The sequence below is a fragment of the Dunckerocampus dactyliophorus genome, chromosome 17, assembly GCF_027744805.1.
Source record: "Dunckerocampus dactyliophorus isolate RoL2022-P2 chromosome 17, RoL_Ddac_1.1, whole genome shotgun sequence".
NCBI classification, from domain to species: domain Eukaryota; kingdom Metazoa; phylum Chordata; class Actinopteri; order Syngnathiformes; family Syngnathidae; genus Dunckerocampus; species Dunckerocampus dactyliophorus.
This window is the reverse complement of record NC_072835.1, coordinates 13,712,369-13,738,194: the sequence shown is the minus strand read 5'-3', so window position 1 is coordinate 13,738,194 and position 25,826 is coordinate 13,712,369. Positions and strand designations below refer to the sequence as shown.

The 25,826-nt window shown below is 39.7% G+C and overlaps 1 protein-coding gene across 1 annotated transcript in view; it reads right to left on the bottom strand.

Moving 5' to 3' along the window:
* lrrc75bb (leucine rich repeat containing 75Bb) overlaps positions 1-18,367 on the bottom strand; it is a 36,823-nt gene extending 18,456 nt beyond the window's left edge. The window contains exons 1-3 of the mRNA XM_054757557.1: positions 17,832-18,367; positions 10,903-11,031; positions 6,722-6,834 (exon numbers count right to left, since the gene is read on the bottom strand). Of these exons, the coding sequence (XP_054613532.1) occupies positions 6,722-6,834; positions 10,903-11,031; positions 17,832-18,158 (569 nt within the window). The 5' untranslated portion in view covers positions 18,159-18,367. The remainder of the gene's footprint in view (positions 1-6,721; positions 6,835-10,902; positions 11,032-17,831) is intronic.
* Between the last annotated feature and the right edge of the window lie 7,459 nt (positions 18,368-25,826).

Below are 25,826 nucleotides of genomic sequence, written 5' to 3'. Positions count from 1 at the left end.
ACCAGAACACACCGGCTAGCTACTACAAGTAGCCGGCTAGCGACTAGCATCACCACAGATTCGCCAGTGTCGCGATCACAATGCCTCAGACCGCTACAAAAAAGGATAAGGCTACATATTTGAGATGCCGCCAGTGCTGTTCCGTTTTTATTTCTGAATTTGGAAAAGTTAATGCTAGGTGTAGGTGTTCGTTCCTATACTGCTATGTGAAATCAATGCGCCGAGGAAGAAGTTCCGGTAATGCTTAAAAATGGCCAAAATATGCTAACTAAAGTAAGCGTTACATGTTATCATGGATGTACGTGTTACTACATGGTCACAGCATGTATATAAAACCATAAAACCTTGTTGGAGGTTTTTGGAGGTGTCTTAAGAGCGGTCTTTGTAGGCAGCATAGGTATGTCCCATTATGTGCAGTTATGAGCTGCTCTTTTTATCTCTTTTTCTATCTTTAGAATGCACAGAAAAGAGAAAGACGTGTGTTCATGTGTCACATAAGGATTGTGGATGATGGGCAAAATTCCAAGAAGCGTGCAGTTTTCCTATGAGGGAAGGTCAAAGCATATACTCCAGAGTACTACAGTAAATACGCCCGGAGAAAGGTAAACATGTGACTTTGAACATATCCTGTTTGCCACTTTGACAAGAGTTTAAACCACCTTAGGGCTCGACCTTGATTTACTCATAAGAGGTCAGAGTGTTGAGTCAGGAGGCGGTGTGTGACTTGGCTCCACAAATAGGTCACTCACATGGTAGATGTCACAGGCATACAGTGTGCCAGAAGGCCAGAGGAAACATTGCATTTCTTTTCCAAGAACACACTGCAAAAACTACATTTCAAGAAAGTAAGCAAGTCCCATATTAAGTCATGGTTTCCACATTTTTTCCTAAAAAGGAAAAAGATCAAATTTTCACAGGGGAGAAAATAATCTTATATTAAGCAATTATATCTAGCCTTTTCTTGTGAAGATACTTTTGCCAGAAATGTGTTATTGTCTAACAACTAAAATAATAACGAAGGTAAAAATTTAAAAAATAATTTTGCAACAGATGAGAATATTGCATATTTAGAAAATACTCATAGGTTTGCAGATTTCAGACCAAAGTGAAGGCTGCACCGCAAATTTCCTCGAGCATACCAAGATTTACATGAAATCTAGTCAGAAAATATTATTATTATTAAGTGTTTAAGATTTTTAGATAAATACAAGCTAACTTTAACATTATTAAACTTGATTCAATAAAATATTACTTTCTTTTTATCTCGTTAATAAATCATAAAATTTGTGAATTTCAATGTATTTATATAGCGCCAAATCACAACAACAGTTATCTTGGCACTTTACAAACCGAAAGCCCACATGAGCAAGCACTTGGTGACGGAATCCAGGAAAAACTCCCTCTGGGGAACAGACCTTGAACAGAACCCAGGCTCTGTGGGTTCCAACCAACCAACCCAACCAGTCTGTCTCGACTAGAGTGGAGGCATTGATGGGAGATCAAGCCAGAAAACAGGAAAGTCTTAGTTGTATCAGAGGTTTGGATAACTATGTGCTTTAGCAAAAAGATGGGTTTTGAATGACTTTTAAAAAGATAGAGGGTGTGTGCACCCAGATACAGTCAGGGAGAAAATCAACCCAAAAAAGATTTCAGATAAGTTTTTTCTTAATTTTTTTTTTAACTAAGAAAGTTCCATCCATGTAATTTGAATTTGTTTCATGCTTGGTTAAAAGCTCAGATGTCAAGAAACAATAAGTCTGGTGATACGTGTGCACGTGTTCAAGTAACCAAATATGCTAACATGCCGACAACAAAAAAAGTTGGATGTACGGTGACCTATTGGTTAGCATGTTGGACTCAAATCTCTGTTGGAACATCTCTGTGTGGAGTTAGCATGTTCTCCCTGTGGATGTTCTCTTTGTACGCTGGCTTCCTCCCACATTCCAAAAATATGCAATTTAGTTTAATTGAAGACTGTAAAAATTGTGCATGTGTGTGAATGGTTGTGTGTCTATGGGAAAACCTCTGGAAAATAATATTTCTATATCTAGAATATGTAAGAACATGTTATCAATCTTATAAGAGCATTTGGCTTAATTCTTACCTTGTAATAACAACATTTTACTTAAATCTAGCTATGTGATTTAGAACAACTTGCTTCAGCTTTGACCTGATTTCTTATTGTAGTGCTCATATTCTTAAAAGTCACAAGAAAATATTCTCGTTATAAGAATTCTAGCCCAGCAAATTTCGATTACCTCGTTGGCAGAATTTTTTGCTTGAAGTAAAAGTCTCATTTTAAAATCATTTGGTCTTGTTTCAAGAATGGTTGTTTTTGCAGTGTAAACAAGATTTCTAGTGTATAAGTTTATATGTCAACAGTAGAGAGCAGGATGTCGGAGGGATTGATCATATTGATGTGGCTTTTGAAGGCAACAAGATCCTGGAGAAGCTTTTCCAGAACTCGTTCACCCGATGTGGTTAAAGCTGTGACGCTATGTTCTTGTCTCATGATGTCCTCCTTCAGCGCCAAGCAGAGATGACATTGGGTCATTACATTATTACTATTTTTTTGCCCAGGCAAAGACCTGCAACCCACTGAAAACGGCTCCGCAACCTCCTTTCGGGGTTGACCCACCAAGCAGAGGGCTTGAAGTATCCGTTTTGTAAGCCTTACGAGCAAAGCTGAAAGTAGACAATGGAGAATCACAACCTCGAACTACATGATTCCAAATACGATGATACCAATTGCTGAACTGAATTTTTTTTTCCTAAAGCGATGTTGCATAGGTACAGCTCGCCACTTTTTAGGAAAGGATTTAAAGGACCGGCATGGTGTACTGTTACAGCTCTAATAAACAGGGTCTTCCCTTGTCTATTTCCCACCCCTTCCCAACCTTATTTAAGCTTGTCCCCATTGCAAGTGGACTGCAACAGCTAAAGGTGAATACAAAACTCTCAATTTCCACCTTCATCACAACCTGTACCAAAGTTGAACTTATTCTCGCATCCGTGTGCCGCTAATTAAGTAGCATTGCCCTAATCCTGATTGCTAACGATCCAAACAAACTAATCAGTATAACGGAACGCAAAATATAAGCTTGTTGAAGGTAATGACATGATCTTTGAAGAGTGGGCCTCGAGATGATGCAACTGTGTCAAAATTCCGACCAGTCAACGGTCACCCACAGCTGCTGACACCCGCCCAAACAGCTGTCACATCCGCGACTCATCTCGCGCTTATCAGACAGCACAAGCTGGGAGCACTAAACTGTGCCCAAGCCCACCAGCTGAGTGATGCCTTCTGCTCTGTAACAAAGGCGACATAAATAAACCACACTTTTCCTTCATCGTTCTGCTGATTAAAGACACACAGGGTTACGTCGGCACTGAAATCAGAGATGCTGGTAATAGCTGCCGCATGGCCGCTACATCAGTTACAGACCCCTAGTAAAGAACAAGTCATGAAGTAGCTGCTGCAATCCCAGTCTAATATCAAAATGTGCTGTAAGTGCAATAATCATTTAGAATTATAGGAATATGAGCGTGATTAATGGGGGATTTGATACATATTACAATGACATTAAAAGCACCTCTAGGGTGCAGCAGTACAAAAAAAAACATGCAGTGGCAGACAAAAATGAAACTGCCTTGATAATACATTAAGCATGTCACATCTGCTATGCAATTAAGACCGTTCTGAAAGCAAAAGCAGCTTGAGTAATAGAGCCAGAATTGTGATTTGTGAGTCTGCTAGTCGCCCCTTATAGGTTGTGGTCAAAATGCTTTAGGACAATGGTTCTCAACTGGTTTGGCTGCAGGACCCACCATCACCCCTCAATGACAAGCGCTGACCCAAATTGTGGAAATATTTCAACTCAAACTTCTCAAATATCTTCTATTTAAAGGGACTGTTTGAAGCACAATGCGAGTGCAATGGTGAGACGCTGTCTCTCTCTTTATGGCGCACTCTTCTTCAGCAGATATCTGCAGCTGTGTGTTGCATGGAAGGCATGTTAAGTCAAGCTCAAGCTTGACAAAAGACTCCCATAAACATGGCACGCACCTTGTGACGGTGTAGCAAGCAAATAGCGCAGACTGCACAGAATGTGTGGTACATTCACGGACATTGGGTCATTACATTATTACTATTTTTTTGCCCAGGCAAAGACCCGTGACCCACTGAAAACGGCTCCGCAACCTCCTTTTGGGGTTGACCCACCACTTGAGAATCACTGCCTCCTCAATGTTTTTTAACCTTAAGACAAATTGTCAATGACTTACGGACAATTTGTTGCTCAGTCCCGCAAAGAAGTTTTGCTTGATGGCGGCCATGTTTTTCAACCAATCTTGCTCAAATTTTACAGACATGTGCTTGCAAGTCCCCTAAAGGTGTGTACTAAATTTAGTGGTGATTCGGCTAAACACCTTAAAGTTACAGTGGGTGTTTTGTATTAAGCTGTGTAAGAAATTTCAAGTCAATCCGACTTGGGATTTAATAATAGCGCCACCATGTGATGTTTTTGTCAGAAGAATAATAGCACAGGCAACACAGTAGAAGTGCATGTTTTGACCAATTTTTACCCCTTTGTGTGCAGGAGTAGAAGTTAGCTTTCACAAACAAATAAGGTAGGGGTGATCCCGATACAACTTTTTCACTTTCGCAATGATACCGCTATTTCAGGCTTGCGTATCGGCCAATACTGATATCAATCCGATCCATATCAGCACAAATCATACTTTTATTACTTATGTTGTAGTGTGGAATGTTAGAAAAGGCTAACCCAGAGGGACTTGCGAATGGTGGGTTTTGCTGTGACGTCTTTTTTGGACTTGGACGTCGCTCTTGCTTCTTGCTACTTTGTCAATGCGTTGGCACCCGCTAATGGAAAGAAGTGCTGGAGAGGAGTCTGGAATGGACTGCTTACATCGGAGTGCGAATATAGAAGATTTTAGATGCAGACCGATAAGATCCGATGCTCATTTTTTGCTGATAACGGACCAATACCCGATATCAATTCAGATCAGGACACTCCTACAATAAGGTACCCAATTTTTTTCATGACTGCAATTGGATAGCAGTTTGCAACACTGTTTTTGCATTCTTAAATACTGTAGTAATTTCAGTTTGACATCATGCCGAAATACAAGTTTATTTTACCCAGTGCATTTTTGTTTTTCCAAACATGGAGGCAATTCTCTCGTGATTCAACGGCGTCAAGAAAAAATGGGTTGGTGGGGGAGAGAACACAAGAACTCTAATCAGCAACCTTGCAGTGATTCCGCCCCCTCCTCTATCTCCAACTTTGACAGCGTGTTTCCCCAGAGCCTTGGCTCCAACTGCAGAGCTGCTCTGTGTGGCAACAACCCAACAAAATGGACTCTTACAGTAGTGGATGAGAAAGCCCCCTAGTAAAGAGAGGAAGACGATCAATACAATATGGGAAGAATGGAACCAGGAAACGGTAGAAGTGAAATACAATGGGCAGTGAATGTGCTTCATCGCTAAAAATTGTGCTTCAGAAAAAAGTTGTAATGTTAATTAAGCATGTTTAAATCATGTAAACAGGTTCATTTTTTGCCTGTTTTAATGAGTCTTCCTCTATGGGCCGTTGCAGCTGTGATGTGAGAGGAGCAGACCTCGCTAATGAGCTCATTGTTGTTTGCAAACATTGCAACCTGAAGGCCAACGAATGACAGAACCGCTGTTTATGCTGCCTTCAAACACTTTCAACGTGGGGCTTTCAAATGCTCTCGCCTCCATTTTCTTCCACGAATAATTAGCAGAAGTTTACAAAAAAAAGGGAAAAATGTCTTCAACGCTCTAAGGAGTTAGTCATTACTGGCAGCCTACAACAGCACCATTGCAGTATTGAGGCACGCTTGTGATTGTGACGCAATCTCTTGGAGCGATGTCCTCCTCGCCATATACACAAACCCTTTCCATTGATGGTTACACCGCATGCCACTCGGTGCAGCAGAAACACTCAATTTCTGTCGCCATGGCTTGGTAAGCTCCACATTTACACCATTCCCGACTTTCTCTGCCCCCGTCTGCTCCGACATTTCACCCTCTCTTCTTGCCCGCTCAGCTTCTATAACCTGTAGCTCATCCTCTGCATATTCAGGCTCAAAAAAAGGTTCCTCATTTGTCCAAAAGTAGTTGTCGGCGGGGGTGGCTCTTACAAAGTCTGTCATGATTAGTAGTAGCAAACACAGACATGCGCTTTCTATGCTGCTGTTGTTGACGGAAGTAGCGTTAGTTGCTATGGGCTCTATGAAATCAATGCGCCCAGGAAAGAAGTTTCGGTAATGCTTAAAAGACCAAAATACGGCAAAATACTTTAGTATTACATGTTGTCATGAATGTACCCTTTTACTGCATGGTCACAGCATGCATATAAAAACATGCAGTACAAGTTTTTTTCAGGGCTTTATAGTCGAAATAGTTGAGTCCCATTACCGTTTTTCACTCTGTAGAACGGACACAAAAGGGAAAGACGTGTGTTTTCCTTTAAAAAGCAATTCACTTATGAAACAGGATAGTAAGGAGCTGTCCTGCATACTTCCCTGTACGTAGAGTACAGAAGACAGATTAGTATTGCAGAAAGACTTTAAGCAGGATTTATGAGTTGCGCTGATGTTTATGACGAGGATGTGCCCGGCGTGGCGGGGAAGCATCCATCTGAAGAGTGATGGCACAGTGAGGACGCACACTCACCAGGCTTGAGTCTTCCTCCTGGGAACACTCTGTCTTGTCCACTTGGAGTGAGGCGTCAGGTGGTAAATTAGCTGGCGGCAGATCTTGTTGGTCGACTTGAGGGAGTCCGTCTCCTGCAGCAAAAGAGGGACAGGGGTTGAATAGCAAGTAAGACATCTCAATAAAACGGTGTGGTGGTGAATGACTAAACCTGCTTGAAGGAGGGATTGTCGATGCTCTTTTCTGATACATTTACAACTACCTGAGAAACATTTGTACAGGATCAACACTGTCGGTTTGATCTTTTTTTGCAAGACAATGGTATTTTGTACGACCGAAATGTTTGAAAGGACAACCTAAGTTTCCCATGTAAACGTTAAATATAATGTAAAAAACAAATGCATATTTGTGTTGTGTTCACGTAGTACATCACAGTTAATCAGTAATGTCGTAATATTACACTGTAGTAGCGTTGGTGCCACCTTTGGTAGGGGTATCTCAATCAGATATTGATATCGGATATCAGGTCATTGAAAATGAATGGAGTTGAGGCGATGTCGCCTCCCGTGTGCGCCGCCCATAATTGAGCACCTCGAACCTGGCCATATTATGCCTAGCTGCCACTACATTGTGGATAAAACTATTTCCCATGTGCATAAAGAAGTAAATCGGTCGTTTTTTGTCATACCTGCTATTGTTCGCTGTTAGAGTAATATCACTTGATCAAGCCTTTTCTAAAATGATTAATTACAAAATAAGTACAAAAAGTATGTAGGATTCGCGCTGATATCGGATCGACATCAGCATTGAATGGAGATTGATTTGTGCCGCTCTGATGGAAAATGAAAAAAAACACACAAAGCATCACTCTGTTCCTTTAAAAGCAACATTTCCCTCATGGCAACCTTATGGTCCTTCTGCCACCCCCTTCTTCGTCCTCAATGTCTCTTTTCTTCATCTTCTTTCCCTTGCTCTGTCACTATAAATGGAACGGGTTACGCTGAGCTGGGCAGATCTAATTAATGCTACAACACAACAACAAGAAAGAGGCAATGTGGCAAACAGAGACAACAAGAGAGAGGCAAGACAAGGCAATTTACCTTAAGGCGATTAACCGTTCCAACTGCCACTTCCTTTCTTGGGTGACAAACAAACATGCTTCAAAGCAGTCAGAGGTGGCATTTTCAGCCACTTGGATGACTGAATGCGCGTCTCATCATGAAATTTAGTACACACCTTTAGGGGACAGACATGGTAATGTCTGTCAAATTTGAGCAAGATTGATTCAGAAACATGGCCGCCATCAAGCAAAATGTCTTTGCAACTTACACTACTTTCACACTGCAGGGTATAATGCCCAGTTCCTTTTTTTTTAATCTTTTATGTCGTGGCTCATGTTACCCAAAAATGCGACTTGTAAATTTGAACGCAAGGCATCCGGGAAGTGACGTGTATGTGCGAAAAGCAAAAGGTCACACACGATACTGTGTATATACAGGAAAGTAAACATGCCCCTAATTTGTGGTCTCAGTCTTGTGGCATTTGTGGTAATTTCAAGGATTTGGTGAACCGGAGTCAACATTTTTCTCAACCAAATTATTTCATGCAGGAGATTAAGAAGGAAAAGGGCAAGACTTTTGGCTATGGCAGTTTGTGGGGAACTTGCTGCGACGTCTGTTCTGAGTAGCGTGTGGGTGAGTAGTCTGTGCCAGGAGTGGTGAGACATTGACCATCACCGACACAGATTTAAAAAATAATTTTCAGATGACAAAATAAGTTTTTCCTAGATCCGTGAGTACCTTTCCCCAAGTCTTGCACGGCAAAACACTCCTTAAATTACGGTACCCATTTTTTGGGGCCCCTGTCAGTCAGTAGCCCTTGGATTTGTCCTAACCTTTCCCCCTATACAGCGCTCATGGATACAGATCATATATAAGTACAAACAACCTGCAGTGTGAACATAGCCGTAGTAACTAAGCCATGAGTCATTGATCACTGATCTGATGATTATACAACTTTGAAAATATCTGTATTACAAATACTGTATACAGTGTATACGCTATCATGGTTTTTTGAAAATTAATTAATAAATGACAGCTGTTACACGGTTGACTATGGACTATTATTAGTCAAAATGTATTAAAAGACAAGTGATATGTAATATTCTGGCCACTAGGTGTCAGTAATGTTACACTGATGAGACATGACATTAAATTAGATTGCCTTCACACTTCACACAAGTCAGCCATAGCATGTCGGACATGACATACTTCTCTTCCCAGTTCTCCTCCCATTCCATGTGGAAGTGGTAAGGTTTTGGCTTTTTACTTTGTCTGTCTTCCCCACTCCGTTTGAAACAATTTCTTAAGTTTAGAAGAAGTAAATTTGGGACTAACTAACTAGTTAGCTCGGTAGCTTGCTATGCTAGCGGCGACGGTCTCTTTTGCACCTGTGCATTACTGTTGAGCAATGTGTTGTAGACAAAGAATAATAGGAATGTGAAGGTGACTACAGGGGTGTTTCATGTCTACAGGGCTCTAATAAACGTAAAAATCCAATCTTTTAACTACAAAAATATTCCATTTATCAATATTGAATCCTACTTTGCGCTCGGGTCTGGAACCAATTAACCACGAGAAACGAGGGACGGCTCTACTAGCTTGTCTTCCAAATAGTTTTGAGCACAACCCTTTGGGAGCGCCACAAATTGGCAAGCATGTGGTGCGTCTTAATTTTTTCACATGACTGTAAATGCAAAGTGTCTACAATAAAACAAAAATAAAGCACTACACCAATTCTGATCTACAAAAATGCCTTCCATGGCAGCAGCAGCACGTCTGAAACCAACACACAGTGTGTCTTAAAGCCAGTCACGTCTGCTCCACTGTCGTGCCACGAGCCACCAGCCAGTCAGGAGAGTGCCACTACCAGCACACTCCACCCCTTTTCCTCATTGGACTTTTCCCTTGTCAAAGTAAACAGCAATAAGATTAGAATTGCTCACAGGTGATTATCTTAGACCTGTGGCTAGTTTATCTTAAGCCAGCCCATCTTTTCCTAAAACAGATAATTGTAGATAACAGCGATGGCTTCCGAATGTGTGATTTACAGTCACTTGGTTTATTTGGTGTCTTCCCCTTTGTCGGAGTATGTATTTTGAATATGAATGCTTTGTTTTTGTATGCCAGGCATAATTTACATACTGTGGACATGGATTCATGCAGCATGGAGCCTTTTAATGATGACAAGTGAACTCTTGTATTTATTATTTGTCTTAATAGAGGAAGTCCTTCCAAATGGTTCTGGCTTGTTTCCTTTGTGTGACATTACAGTGTTCAATGTTATCTTCTTAAAATTGTGCACTGCCCGCCCACACTGACCAGTTGGAAGGCATTTGCATACTCCTGCCAGCCCCCCCGGTGCCCTGTGACCTTGTTACCATTGAACTGAAAGAAAGCAAGTAAACTGTGAACTAGCTTGTCTCTTTGACCAGTCACTTTCCCATTGGGATAATTCTTCACATTTGGACTGCATGTCTTCTTCTACTTCTGTAGCTGACTGATGGGTAGCTGGCAGAGCTTTATTTTAAGATGTGTAGTGAAGCCTGTGACGAGTGTGCTCATCTATCAAGAGGTGGGTCAGAGGCGGTATCATGTCCATGAAGAAGGAGGGTCTTCCCTTCATGATGTCATGAAAACCCAACACTTCAAAAGGGACCATTTGAGTGCCTCTTCTGTCAAAACTGGAGCAAACATGTGAGGGAGATGATTGGTTTTTCTCACGTTTGGTGCTCATAAACAGGCTCTAGAGACACATATTAGTGTTACAGCATCATTAAAAAGTCAATTTAGTATAATAGGGGACCTTTTAACAATGTTCGAATGTATGACTTAACTAATAAATAACATTTTACAAGCTTGTCATTTGCGGTAAACCCAGAAGAGATTATCGACATTGTTGCCATTGCTGCCGTTTTATCAGAATGCGGCAATTCCTCTTTGAAAGAAGAAAAAATACACAGGGGCTGTGTTTATACAACAACAGCCTAATTAAAGCCCTTCTTATCAGCTTTATCTTCAATTAATTTGAAAAACATCCATTACATGTTTGCAGTCAAAGCTGATAGGTTACCAACCTTTCCCCTATTTTAGACATTTTAAGCATTTAGGCATATTTTAGGCGTGTATTTTAAGGATTCTCACCCTTTTTGGACACTGCAGGTCTCGGGCCAGACCCAGCAGCAGCTCGTGTGAAATTGGGTCCACCAGGTTGAGAAAAGCTGCGTTCTTGTACAAAATGTCATTGAGCGACGTCCCCTGGAGCCCCAAGTCCTGGGAAGAGAGAGGGGATAAAAAAAAAAAAATTGAAAAGGTTTATCTTACATTTAAGTGACATGAGAGGCAACTCCTTTTAAAAGCTGACATGATGTATTGATGAGAGGATTGCAGGCCTGCTGTATATGTAACTGGTTGGACTAGTCGGCCTTTTCCCTGTTTGATCATTTACAGTGACTCAACATTCACGGACCTGCAAATTTGCTGCTTTTTGGTCCCCCTCAAATTTTTTTATTCTTATTTTTTCCTCCGAAAATAGGCAGTTTTTTTTCTACAGAAAATCGTATTCACCCTAAGACGGTAATAATTTATAAAACTGGATAATTAGTTTTCTCTTGTTGCTCTTTAATACAGTTGACAATACAGCATTTCCAGAAACGCTGCAAACATTTGACAGACAGTATGACCTGCCTGTGAGAAAATACATGCCACAAAACGGAAATTCCACAACTTTACAGAGTGAAAGATGACATTTTATCGTGAATTTCTGTAGGAGATAGATAAAGTGTCTATCTATCCATATTAAAGTAAATAATGCATTTTTATATTATTATACATTATTATTCCATCCATCCATCCATTTTCTATACCGCTTATCCTCACTAGGGTCGCGGTGGCAGTGGAGTACCCGGAGAAAACCCACGCACACACGGGGAGAACATGCAAACTCCACACAGAAATGCCCAGGGGAGAATCGAACCCAGATCTTCCCGATCTCCAGGCTGTTACTGTGTTGGCCAACGTGCTAACAACAACGTGCCGCCCTACATTATTATTATGATTACAATATTATCATAGCATTAGTGGTTTATTTGTTCTCAGAAAACGTTGACAATATTGTTTAGCGTCAGTTTGTGGGACAATAAACATTTCAAAACGCACCTGCACTGTTTTGTGACTCGGAAAAAAGTTTTTTGTCCGGTCATATTTTTTCATTGTAGTTTTTTAAAATTAGTGTTAAAATCTTGTCTCGTCTTGTTCTTGTGGACCAAACTCATGCATCGTCTCGTCTCTTGAGTTGGGTGTCTTGGGACACCCCGAGTGATAACACAGGTAAAATGTACAGCATACACATACCACTGTTAAAACTGTTTGTCTTTATGTTCACTTATAATGTTTTTTCTTTTTGTTGAGATTCTGCATTTTGTTTGAATGCACCATAGTTACTGTGAGACTCAAATGTGAAACTTAAATATACAGTATGTTCTACACCGTAACTCCAATTGCATCTGTTCATCAATCAGCTTATATTATCATCTATTAGTGTCGAGTACCTATACATTTTATAATTGAAAATGTGTTTAGTAAGTGTGTGAGGCATATTGAAGAGAGACGAGGGAGGGTACTGGAGTTTAATCTAATATATTATAACAGTTACTCTTATTGCAAATTTTGATCCTAAATCGGAGGAGAACGTCAATGTCAAGTTAGCAGTGGTGTTTGGAGGGGATGAAGGAGCGAGCTGTGTGTTATAAATAGACCTGTGGTCCCTGAATGTAACCCTTAAAGTGGTGATGTACTGTACAATCAACGTGGTAAGATGTTAAAAGATTCTTTGTCATTGATACTCTTAAACAATTAATAATAATATCAGTAATGTCAAGCAAGAACATGTAATTCAAACCCAGAAGCAGGACACATCTCCAGGGTGCTGAAGGCATTTGCATCAGCACTTTATCTGTAACGCCGGCTAATTTATGCTAAAACTATACAACTCTAAGTTGTGGAGCTGAAGATTTAACAGCGTCTGCGCAAATAGAGTCTAATAATGCAGACTATCATACAGGCTGGAGGTCGAGGTTATGTAATTTATGCTTCGTGTGCTCTGACAGACTGAACGCCTAGAGGCACGTCGAGGGGAAAACTCCCATCAGCGTTTTCTCCTCCTCCGGCTTCTGACTTGATTTATTACACTGGACCTCAGTGGGAGTCCCTGATGCTGGGCTATCCTTTCAGGCCAGCTCCCCCTCCAGTAATCCTCATGTGGAGGCAGACTGCACAGAGTTAAGACTGTTGTGTTATGATGATATGATCTATGCGGCTACAGCACACAAACAAATCAAATTGTAAGGATTAATTAGACTGATTTCTAAACATAAATGCATCAAACATTTCCCGTTTGTCCACATCTCTGTTTCCGTCATGGGCTCAGATCTGATTGGGAAAAGTCCCTGTGAATGTAATTTGATATCAAAAGTGTCTGGCTCTGAATCACACAACCTCTCCCCACACATGCGCTTCACTTGAATCCAATTAGTAACATTGCCGAGTGTGACCAATCCAGACCACTGTTGAAGTTGTTGCAGCAGTAAACGTTGTTCGCTGGGTTTTAATTGCATCTGAGATGTAATAAAATGGAACATTTTGTTGTTACGCCATGTTTTATACTGCAAAGATTAAAACTTGCAGCCTCACATTAATTTAGCAAGAACGCAATCAGTGCACAGTATCTAGGCCAGAAAGGCTGTATTTAGGATGTGAATAATAACAATATCTACTAATCCAGACTGCTTTTAAAGTGTGGATTTTTTTTCAGCACAGCACGGCAGACATGTTTGTTCTGGCATGCATGCATGTCGGTATCATTTATTTACCTTTTGATACTTTTAATTGCTACAATTACAGTCCTTTTTTGTATGATTTCCTACTAAGTTCATATCAGGTGACTTTGCAATGAATCATTCGCTAATTCAGGCTTGGAGAAACGACCATTAAAGGTCCCCTATGTTGCACGATTAATGACGTCCAAACAGTAACGTGTGAGGAAAAATGTATAGTCTCCCTCACTTTTGTGCTCTGCTTTTGAGGGAAGTGGTCGTCTTTGAAGTTGCGGCTTCTCGTGACACCACTTCATAGAGGAAAAAATAGAGGCTTCGCTGCACATCTTAAAATAAAGCTCATTTGCATACAATTTTGTTGTCCTTCTGCAGGATGACAATAAAGGTTCTGATGTTTAAAATTGTTGAAAAATACTACAATACGGGACCTATAAATTGTTACATGTGTTATTTAACCCCCACCCAACTCCAAGGATGATTGTCAAGAATGACTCATTAATAGTCAAATTTGGAGTTCTATCAATCCGATGTAGAACAATGTCCGCTGTGTGCGTTATGGCAGCCAACCTCTCATACTGTTCTGCATCACTGCGCCTTGGTTACTCAGTGTGCACGTTCCAACTAAACTGAGACCTATACCGATTGTTATCTTGCTAATGAACATCTTGAAGATTCCACACTAAGTTACGTTAATAACATTGAGGGCGCATGCTGCATTTGAGAGACTTTATTGGTTGCATAATGTGAAAAAAATATGTTCCATCATCTCAAGGTGATTATCTCCAAATCCTTCCACCTCTCCAGAGAGGAAAACACTGCTGAAGATGAACAGCAACACGGCACCCATTGCTTCTTTTCAGTCTTAAAAGATAATTAGATACTTGACTCCCTGCTGTAATGTCACGTAATGGATGATGAACTGTGGCTGTGAAGGGAGGCTTCCGGGATGCTGGTCAATTTTGTTCAGATTCCAAAGCTTTTTTCTTGTTTTATCTTGAGGGAATTTACAAAAATTGTCCCAGCATAAAAAAAAAAGAATATATTCCTCTCTCATGTGAGTCACTGCATGAAGTAATGCAATACATAAGGGCACCGGTCAGCAAGTCTTGGAGGAAGTTTTTCCATGATTCACATTCTTTCAGCTTCATGCAAATAATCAACACAAAGCCCCACTAAGATTCATCCCACACTTAACACTCATTGTTTCCTGTTACAACACACGTCTGCAGAATGCATTCTGCAGCACCTACAGATGGGACGGAAGTTAGTGTTTTTTTCTATGCCAGGGAGTTGTCTTGATCAGAAGTGCTCCCGTCAGAGCATGCTGACTGTCTGCCCCCCCCAGCTTTGATCAGTGCTAAGCTACCAAGAGGAAGTGGAAAGCTCAAGCTGAGCTCTAAAAACGGCGCTCACTCTTGCCTCTCTCTAGTCAGGGTAAATCCCCCATCCAGAAAGTGCGGATTAAACTGTGAAAAAGTGTTACACAATCGTGGATATCAGATAAGAGCCGGAAAACCTGTAGTACCTCCAGTTAGTTTAGGCAGATAAGAGCTGCATGTGTAACAAAGACATGGAGCAGTAAGATGAAGCTTTTTTATTCAAATATTTTAAATCCACACCGGAAATACTGTGAACAAAAGGAGGGATAATAACATGCAGTTTTAATTTAACCCCTTCGTATCCTAAAGCAACCACTCACTCGCTGTTGTTTTCCTCCTCACGGATTGTTCTTTCTCGGTAATATGTTTCGGTTTAAGGTAGGTCATTTAGTTTTTGGTAAAGAAAAGGAACAAAATGCAAAACATAAAGCTGCTTAGCTTTTGTGTAAACATGATTTTTAAAATAAAACATAAGCTGCAAATAATGCAACAATTCAGACAAGTTCAACAATGACAATTTGAGCAGTCTAAATTATTATTTTATTTTTAGGAAACCAAAGTTCCTTAATGGTGGCACACTGCTTTCATCTTACCCACTCATCCGTAGAGAGGGTCAAGTGTTCCGAAACTGGAAACTTTAAGAATGGAGGGGGGTTTTCAAGCTCTGGCTTCTCTTTGGCACTATTGCTCTCCATGACCCCCCGCTAGCCCAGTGGTTCTCAATTATTTTGTCAAAAAATGTTTTCGCCCCCCCCGATTTGAAATACTACTGAGAAACTGATAATATCTGTTTATTTATCTGTACTGTATAGACTGAATTCATAACTGAAACAAGTAAAATGCAACAAAATGGAGAGCAGTGAAGCATACAAGAGTATTAAAGAGTCAAACTGCATGCTGAGTGCAACAAATTCATACAGTACACGTTGGCAGGTCTGCACTAATGCTGAAAGTCATTCCTGCCTCTCACGCCCCCCCTGACAGTTCACCGTGCCCCCCCCCCCCTCCTCTGGGGGCCACCCCCCACTGTTTGAGAAGTACTGCGCTTGCCAAACGCTGGGCTGTACTGTATTAGTTTACGTATTACATATGTGAAGCACGTGGCAGTTACACTTCGGGGGTATTCTGCAAAGCGAGTTTAGTGGGTTAGCACATCTGGACTTGCGTGTTCAGCGAAGGTAGCTCTCTCTTAAATCAGCTACATCACCATGCTAACTTAGGCTAAACTGATAACTTGGTTGGGACAGTGTTATGTCCAGGCTTCCATCTTAAAATCGGCTGTGAAAGTGCCACTGTTTCACTGTTTAACACATACAGCGATGGCTTCATCATTAATTGTGAACCCACGGAGCTCCCGAGGGGACATGAAGAAAAAAACATTGAAAAAAAAGGTCTTGCCACCAGCATTCCCTGATGATGATATCCATCTTTAAAGAATATAGATTTTCAGAAGTTAGTTGAGAACCACCATTGCAATACCATTTAGCTTTGTTTGGACAATTTAGGTTTTGTTGATTTGCATCTTGAGCACAAAGCATGGGTTGGTTGAGACATTTTTGCAGAATTCCCTCTTCCTGTCCCTCATTCAATGTGTACCATTTGGGAACTCGGTACACCTTTGTATCATACCAAATGTTCTGTACCAAAACTCCATCATGAATACTTACCATTCCACCACTAATATACAGGGCTGAAAAAGGACAAACCCATTTCATGACGCATTGCTTCACTTCCAAAGCATCGTGGAATGAATCAGTGACCATTTGAAAGAGGAATTTTCCGAATTTTGAATGGCTGCCAAAGCGGAGTTGTAGTCGCGTCATTACTCTGGCAACGTTCAGTTGATCGCACTATGATGATACACGTCTGGGAGGAATTCTCTTATTACATTGGTATTGCCTATGCTGCAGGTAGTGGCCACATTGAACACTTGTAAGACAGGAAATAAAACTGGATTGTGAGTTGAATATTTGTGACTTGCCTCGAGTTTTCTATTGCTTTTCCTTCATAAAATATTGCGGAATGAAATCGGTTCATTCTTTTTGAATAACGCTGTATATACACTGTACTGTATAGCCTATACACACACACACACACATATATTGTATATACTGTATAGGATATGGATATTTATGAAAAAAAATCGGAATTTAGCGTGTATTCAATGTCATTTAGATAGATATTGCCATTTTATAATGGGGAAGAAAGAATAAGGAATGTGTAATAGTAACATTAGTACATGAGATTCATAGATGGCTTTTTCAGTCATAAAATGAATGAATACATAAACTAGTGCAAATTGACAGAAACATTGTATAGTAATAAAGTACAGGGTATAGGCTCTACAATAGCATGACATATGTTTTTACATTTGCTGACTTTGACATTTAAAAATGATTTTAAAAAAAGATGGATTTTTTTTTTAAGTCTTTTTGTCTTTTTACAATCTGATGTTCTATTCTAAAAGGGCTTTTGTCATGTGTTCTTTCTGTGCTTTGGAAATGAATAAACATGGAGCGAATCCGGCATAATATATTATTTAGACCCAAGCAGTCCAATGGAGTTTTGTCTTGAAAGGAAGTTATGATGACGAAATATGGCAACACAATAATATTTGCGTTGTCATTGTCAGAGAGGTATTAGTGTAACAATATGTTTATTATTGGTAGTATTGGTATTATTGAGGTTTGCACTTAGTCATACTGACAGTTGCTTGTAGGAACACCTCAATATGATGCGTTGAAGTGCAAACTACTAAAACAAATAAAAGCCTTAAGACATCGTGAAGAGGTGCCTAGTGTTGTGGAGCAAAGTTGCAGAGGAAAGTCTGACGAAAAGTAAACATCAATGCATGTCTTACCTTCCTCAGCAGTTTGAGCACTTCTGCCGCCTGTTCCGTCCTCTGCTCCCGGAGATGCTTCTGGATCTCACGGATCCAAGCCACCCGTCTAACGTATGGGCTGTGGTTGCTTTTCCGCAGCATCCCTGGCAGCTTGTCGGACTTGAGCATCAACGAGGTAAACAGCAGGTCTCCTCCACCACCAACACCCACACTACCACCGCCACCAATTCCTCCTTTACCGCCTCTATCGCTTTTCACCGGGGGGGTGTCATTCCTCTGTCGCCGTCTTTTGGACCATTTACTTTCCAAATCGAGACTTCGCTGCCTGCTCAACTTGGAGCCCATCACTCCCGAGAGGACTCGTCGCTGTTTATAACAGCAGCAGTAGTACAAGTAGTAGTAAATACGGTGGGAGTATGAGACGAAACATCACAGTTAACTTGCAGCGAAGTGCGCACAGATCCATCCATGCTGGCTAAAGTTTAACATGCTGCACGCCACTAGAAAAGATGTGCGACCACTAGCCTTTCTATAGCCCCCCCTCCAACCAAAAGAGCACCCCACCATTCGCTCGCATCCGAGCAACGCCGGAGTACACCTCTTTAGACTGGATACTATCAGCCAATCAGAGGAGAGCTTTCTTAAACAGATGCTGGCATGATCTCTCAGAGTGTGGAAGCCGAGCATCACAACATTCGGTAAATAAGTTATTGCTTAATCTACAGTCATGGAAAAAATGATTAGACCACCCTTGTTTCTTCAGTTTCTTGTTAATTTTAATGTCTGGTATAATTAAAGGTTTATTGTTTGGAGAAATATGGTTATGGTGATGGTTTGATTTATTTTGAACATGAATGCACAATACAGTGGAATGCATCACATATTTCGATTCACAATTCCACTTGTCCAAAAAGTAGTAGGAGGAAAGCAAAACTTATTTAATCCTAGCGCCATCCGTTTGAAATATGATGATGACAACAAAAATAAGTCATGGGATTTTATTTTTTGGCAGTACAATGCCATAGATCTTGATGTAAAAACATTTGTGATTTTGGTTATTATCAAGAAAACCATTGAAATGGCTAGATATCAGCTCTTAAATTAAACTCTTACGAGCTATTTTTATTGTCATGATGATATTTGTCCAAACAAATGTACCTTTAGTTGTACCAGGCATTAAAATGAACAAGAAATTGAAGGAACAAGGCGGTCCAATACTTTTTTACATGCCTGTGCCTTTATATATATATGCATTATACTCGAGGTGGGCTATACTAGAAATTTAGGTATTGAGCCCAACACCAAGTAAATACAGGGCCGTGTAGGTATAACACCGATTACCACCATTTACCGATACCAATACTGATTCCGCAACTTTTTACTTGGATGTTTTTCAAGATCATTGAATGATTTTAAGATTTTTTTGCTTTAAATTTCTTGATCTTTATTATAAGCAGAATAAAACACACATGACAAAGACTTTAAGCAAATATTTTAACAATTTAACAATTTAAAAAGGGACTAAATTGAAATGCAACTCTCTCCAGATAAAATTTTTATGAAACTAAAACATATATTGGATGATATTAGAACAGCACCACCTGCTAGCATATGTTACTAATAGTGCTTTAAAGGAAGAGGCTGTACCAAAAAAAGGTCTAGATTTTTCATAATTATGAATTCCTTCAAAAACCAAATCCTTAAAAATTGTCTGAAAGTTTTGTCAGGCCCAAATAAAATAACTGCCCTTAATTTCTGTCGCTCATGGCTGTTGGTATTTATTACATGCAGTCTCAGAGAGGGCGAACAACAATTTACATTCATGTTGTTATGATAGGTTCTGCATTCAAGAATAGCTAATTTTAGTGGTTAAACTTCGCCAAATCGCTATCATTGGCTAACAACAAACATAATTCGTGCGTGTGCATTTGTTACGTTTGAAATGCTAGTAGTACGTTTGAAAGTTGGTGCCCCCTAGGCAGCCGGAGGAACCCACTGCATACAGTCCTTTAACAATATTTAACCCTCCTGTTGTGTTGTGTTCATCTTCCTACCCTTACTTTAGTGTTCCCGGTCAAATTGAACTGCTCTTAAATGAACACACAAACCATGAATCACCACCAATGTATTATTTTCCACTCTTTTTAGCTGTGAACAATGTCTCAGAGTAGAGGTTAACATGAATTACCACAGTGAAATACATACAGGCAGTCAAAATGTATTCCAAAGTGAACATGTAATGTAAATATGACATGGAAAACCAGACACCAAACTCCTCAACATGAACATGTGTGTGGGTCTGCCTGTGTCTGTTATCGAATCAAATAATTATTGAAATAATATGAAACTCTTCTAAGGACATAGTTGCCCGAAATATAGACCTGCCAGACTCTGCATCCCGTAGACCTGCACGTATGTGGCCCCATTGTTTGAGCGATATACTCCTGAAAGAATCAACAGACCCATGTAGGCTTGGAGGTCGACCAGGTCTAATTCCCTCCAGGTGTCCCCAAACACACACCTCCCTTACACGTTTTTCATCTCCAGTATAATTCCCTCAATGGACTCTAGTAAAAATAGTTGGAAGATCCACACGAGATGTTGCATACCATTTTGGCGTCATCTTTATGATGTTTTGCACTCTCGCTCTACCTCCTCTGTCCTAGGGGGATAAAGACCAGAGCAAGTCGCCACTCTTTTACCAAAATGTCTCTTCAGGTGCCTGTTTTTCAGGTGCTGCTTCCTCTCCATCTGTTGACCGGTCAGTCTGGCTCAAAAGCGGTGTTATCTTCCACGTCCGAGACATCGTTATCCATCTCTGATTCAGTGCCCTCTTCATCTTCTTCTAAAAAACTGGTCCAGAGCCTCTCTGACAGCTATCCCCATGGCCAGTCGCCTACTCATTGTGCTCAGAGTAAAAGGAGTGCGAGGCAAACATCAAGCCATATCTTGGTGGTCTGTGTGAAGATATGATTGGTCTGGAAGGTATGGTTCACCTGGGTGAGGGGCGAGTAGGCACAAAAGTACGGGAAAGAGATGGGTTTACAAACACCTGTGCAGTTTGTGTGAAGATATGATTCATTGTGTGCGTGTGTGTGTGTGTAAATAAACAGGAAGATAAAGAAAAACATGAAGTGGATATTCTTATCACTCACTTTGGAACTCTTAATTCGGATGTACAATTTAAGTATGCTGGAAAATACACTGGAAACAAGCAAATTTACCTTAAATTACATGGTGTCTTTGAACGCAACCCCTCATTACTCATAATAACACGGTTTAAAGTGTGATTCATATGTTCTGATTCTATTAAAGAGACTAGTGGTAGACAAATTGATTTTTAGACTTCTCTTTTAGCTTGATTGACGTATTCAGTTCATTTGGAGCTGTCAATACATACAAATATATACAGTATAATCCTGTCCTGTCATTTATATTTCTGTTCATTAAATACAGTAAAAATTGTTATATTTTAGACATAGTTGCTCATGGTGATTAATCATGAATAATTAATTAAAAACTGTGATTAATCTGATTAAAATTTGTAATCATTTGACAGTCCTACTTATATTATATACAATTTTTTGAGCAAGATAGACCAAGTAACGAAAAGCAAAAAATAACTTTGGCACTCAGTCAGAACCTTTTGTTGTTTTGCACCCAATACCCTCCTGTGTCCAAGGACTTATTCGTAATTGAACAAAAACACACACGGATGCATCCACTGCATCCGCTCACCTTTACATTACACCATTGGTTCTCAAATGTGGGTACTTGTACCCTCGAGGTACTTCAATGCACTCCAGAGGGTAACCTCTGGAGAGCATTGGTCTTTTTGTTCAATTCAGACAAAAAGACCAATAAAAGGTTCAGGAAGTTTTTGCAGTTCATTTGCTGGCCGGAGCGCAAACCAGTAGTTCACAATATTGAACTTTTTAACATTTTTTCTAATTTTATGAGGTTCATGAGGTAATGGTAATAGTAATGGTAATGGTTTCATGTTATTTGAACATTCATACGTTTTGCTTTGGTATACATCACATACCACAAATCACAATTCCACATGTCCGAAAGGAGTAGGAAGAAGCAGAGCTGATTCAATCCTTCCGCTTCATTTCACATCAATTGCTAATACATTTGTTCATTTCCTATTCAACATGTTGCATTTGCCAGTTCTGAAATAACATGAGCAAATGATAAAGCAATATAACAATGTGTTGCAATGAAGTCGGGGCTTGTAAATCTGTATGAACACATTGCTGTAAACTGCATGAAGTGCAGTTGAGCAGAGGTGAATTTGTGGCTTGTATTAGCTGTCATCAACATGATTAAGAAATACATTCTTGAAATATTTCACTCCGTGTGTAGTAAATACACAGGATAAGAGTTGAACTTTTTGAATTGAATTGAATGAAATTAATCCACTTTTAAGATTCAGATTTATTGTTTGATCCCCTGCTGATTTTGTAAGTTTACCCTCTTGTGAAGAGATGTGAACAGTACAGAATTTTTAGGGTATGTTTATTGTAAATGAGAGACACAGCATGTAATAAAAAATCCAGAAAAAACATTAAATAAAGTTTATTGCATTTGTATTTAAGAAGACATCTCCCCTCCCGAAAGAGGGCAATTTAAGTTGATAGTTATTTTATGTTCACAAGGCTTATTTTCACAATTAGGTTCATTATTTCTTTATTTACAGTTTATATAATTTTATATGTATTTTTTTTAATTTCCAAACGTTTCAAACCAGACCATGACAGATGAGCACTGTTTTGGACAGTAATCAATCAAATATTGCCAGGCGTCATTGAATGTGAGCCCGCTCAAGTCGGTTATGATGATGAATTGCAGTCAGGTCGAGAGCCCAATATGCAGATGAGCTTCACTGATGCGGCTTTTGACAGTTTGTGCAGACGTTTTTTGATCATTCGATCATGCGATTGTTGTAGCAGCTGATCTCAGATGATCTCGGTGGCGAAGAGGCTGAATATGGAGGTCCTGGACTGGTGTGATTACATGGTCTGTGGTTGTGACGCTGGTTGGATGTACTGCCAAATTCTCTGAAACACCTTTGGAGACGACTTATGGTAGAGAAATGAGAAATCGATTCACGGGCAACAGCTGCGGTGAACATCCCTGCTGTCCGCGTGCCTATCACATACGTACTCCCTCAACGCTTGTAACATCTGTGGGATTGTGTTGTGTGGTAAAACTGCATGTTTTGAAGTGGCTTTTTATCGTGGGTAGCTGTGCCTAAACAATCCTAATCATGCTTGATATGCTACGCCAGTGGTTGTGCTTACTTACACAGATTTAGAAAGATTTGTGAACAACATTTTAGAGAAATGGGCTTTTTGTGTACATAGGAACAGTTTTAGATCTTTGAGCTCATGACAGATAGGAGCAAAAACCAGGTTTCTGTTTACATTTGTGAGTGTATTTATTAATTTAGCTTTCTTTTAGTATATTTTAGTTTCTATTCATTGTGTGTGTGTGTGTATATGTATATACCTGTATTATGTAGACGTTTCACTTGTTTATTTATTTTGAACACTTCTACTTTCTTTGTCTGCTTTTTTTCCTTGCCTTTCATAACTGTGTAAACCAGCGATGTCCAAAGTCCGGCAATGTGCTGCGCTGCTTGTTTTTATTGACCTGCAGTTTATTCCAATATATAAATAAAATGAAACAAGGACTGCGTCAGAACATTACAAAGGATTACACATTAGGGCCACGCAAAAAAATTTCAATATCAATCATATGTAATCATACTAATAAAAATAATGCAAAGCAGACATGTGTATTATTTATGCTATTTAATCTTTTAGCATGTCTTGAACTGCTTTGGATGGATTTTTGTATGTTTAAGAAACAAAAATGTAAAGTTCATTTGAATAAGCTATCTAGCTATTGTTACACATTCTTATTTATTATTATTTGAAAATGGTGACATTTTAACACAGGAAGTGAACAAATTGCGAAGACACGGATAATTGGTAGGATTAAATAAGATCTGCTTCTTCCCACTCCCTTTTGGACATCTAAAATTGCACTAGTGTAATCGTGCGATGTTCCTTAATCTTACTTTCTTATCTTTGATACCGTGAGCATGGTCATGACCTGCACCACTGAATATAACAATATAACAGCTCTCTAAATACATTTTACGAAGGTATTGTTACATGTGTATTATTGTGGTTGTAGTTTGCCCACTGCATCATGCTGAGCACTGCTCCTTGAATCAGAGATGCTCATGTAACTAAATAAGGCAACCCGTATTCAGTCCACAACCACGATAATAAATATATTATTAAATCTATATCTTTTTGACAGTGTCACTCAAAACTCCCCACTTTTGTTTTTATGTGCATAATTTTTGATACAACTCTTGTATGATTTGAATTGCTTCACAATGTGATTCATCGTTAATCTGCCACTGTTGTTTGTTTACTGTTGCCCCTCCCTCCTCCTTTACTGAATTAGTTGCTGTGTTATGCTGTGTTGTGCAGCTATAAATGTCAAAGCTATGAATGTGATGGAATTACTGTGCTGCCGTGCTGCCTGCAATCCCAGGTGGTTAGAAGGGATGTCCCCATCCACATTTTTTGGCTTCCGATCTGGGAACTGATCCTTTTTTTTTTTTAAATAATAAGCTTTTGTTACAAACATGAATTTGATTATGAAAATAGCTCTTCAAAGCATTAAAAATAATTCAACCGAAGTATTTCTGAATTTAGTTTTACTTTTACTTTGACCAACAATATTGTTTGGCTTTTGTAACAAACCTCTGTGAGTTAGGTCCCTAATCCAATAAAAGATCCAATAAAAATACAGTCAAACTTGTCTATAGCGGCCACTAGAGGGAGTCTGCAAAAGTGGCTGCTATAGACAGGTGGCCTCTATAGACAGGTTGGCGTCCAGTTTGAATGTTGACCAGTAGAGGAAAAAAAGGAAAAAAAGGGAAAAAAATAATAATAATAATAATGTTGACCAGTAGAGGGCACTGCGGACTGCTGATAAAAGTTGTACGGCACTACCAGGCTTGTTATTATCATGGTTCATGGTTTTAATCCTGAACATGCATGAGTCAAACAGTAGCACATCACATAGTACAATTCGCAATTTTGCATGTCCAAAAAGGAGTAGGAAGAAGCAAAGCTTATTTAATCCTACCCCTCATCAGTTTCACATCAGTTGCAATACATTTATTCACCTCTTGTTCTTCCAAGTGTACTTTGTAGGTCTACATGACAATGTAGTGCAATCATAGTCAAGGTTTTTACTTACTAAAAGGAAGCTAGAGGCTTAATAATAACTGATAACTGATAAAATACTTCAGTTAAGTACAACCGAACTCAGTTTTGCTCCCGCTGCCGCATGCATGCTAGCATATGTTTGTTTTTTTTATTGTAGCATCACTGGGAGCACGTCCTGTTCCCAGCCTACTTTGCGGTAATGTTTTGGTGCAAATGCTCTTAAAGTTACATGTTTGACCAGGAAATAGAAAGCTCAAAAAAAGACGGCTTTTTTATGTGGAACAACTGACAGTTTGTGTGGATCTTGTGAATGATTGTGACTGAGCTAGGACTCAGTAATTAAAGTCTACACACAACGCCTTCATTGATTTAAAAACAAAACTTTTTCGTGCATGAAGCTTCTACTTGAGTTGGTAATTTGGCTGCTATATGCAGGTCAGATATTGACCAAGGGAGACAAAATGGGTGGCTGCTGGCTGCGTTGGACAGGTGACTGCTATACACAGGGTCTATAACATGTAAATTTGCTGGGGGGGATTTTTCAGTGGTTGCTATAGGCAGGTGGCCCTTCTATAAAGGTGGCCGCTAAGACAGGTTTGACTGTATTTCCAATAAAAGATAAAACTGGAGTGCAATGGGAGTGCAACCTACTTTTAGGGTAAAACTCATCATTTGACATGTTATGGATCAATTTGTGGTGTGATTTAGAATATACAGTATGACATTTTTTTAACAAACTTTCTACTTCTTGAGG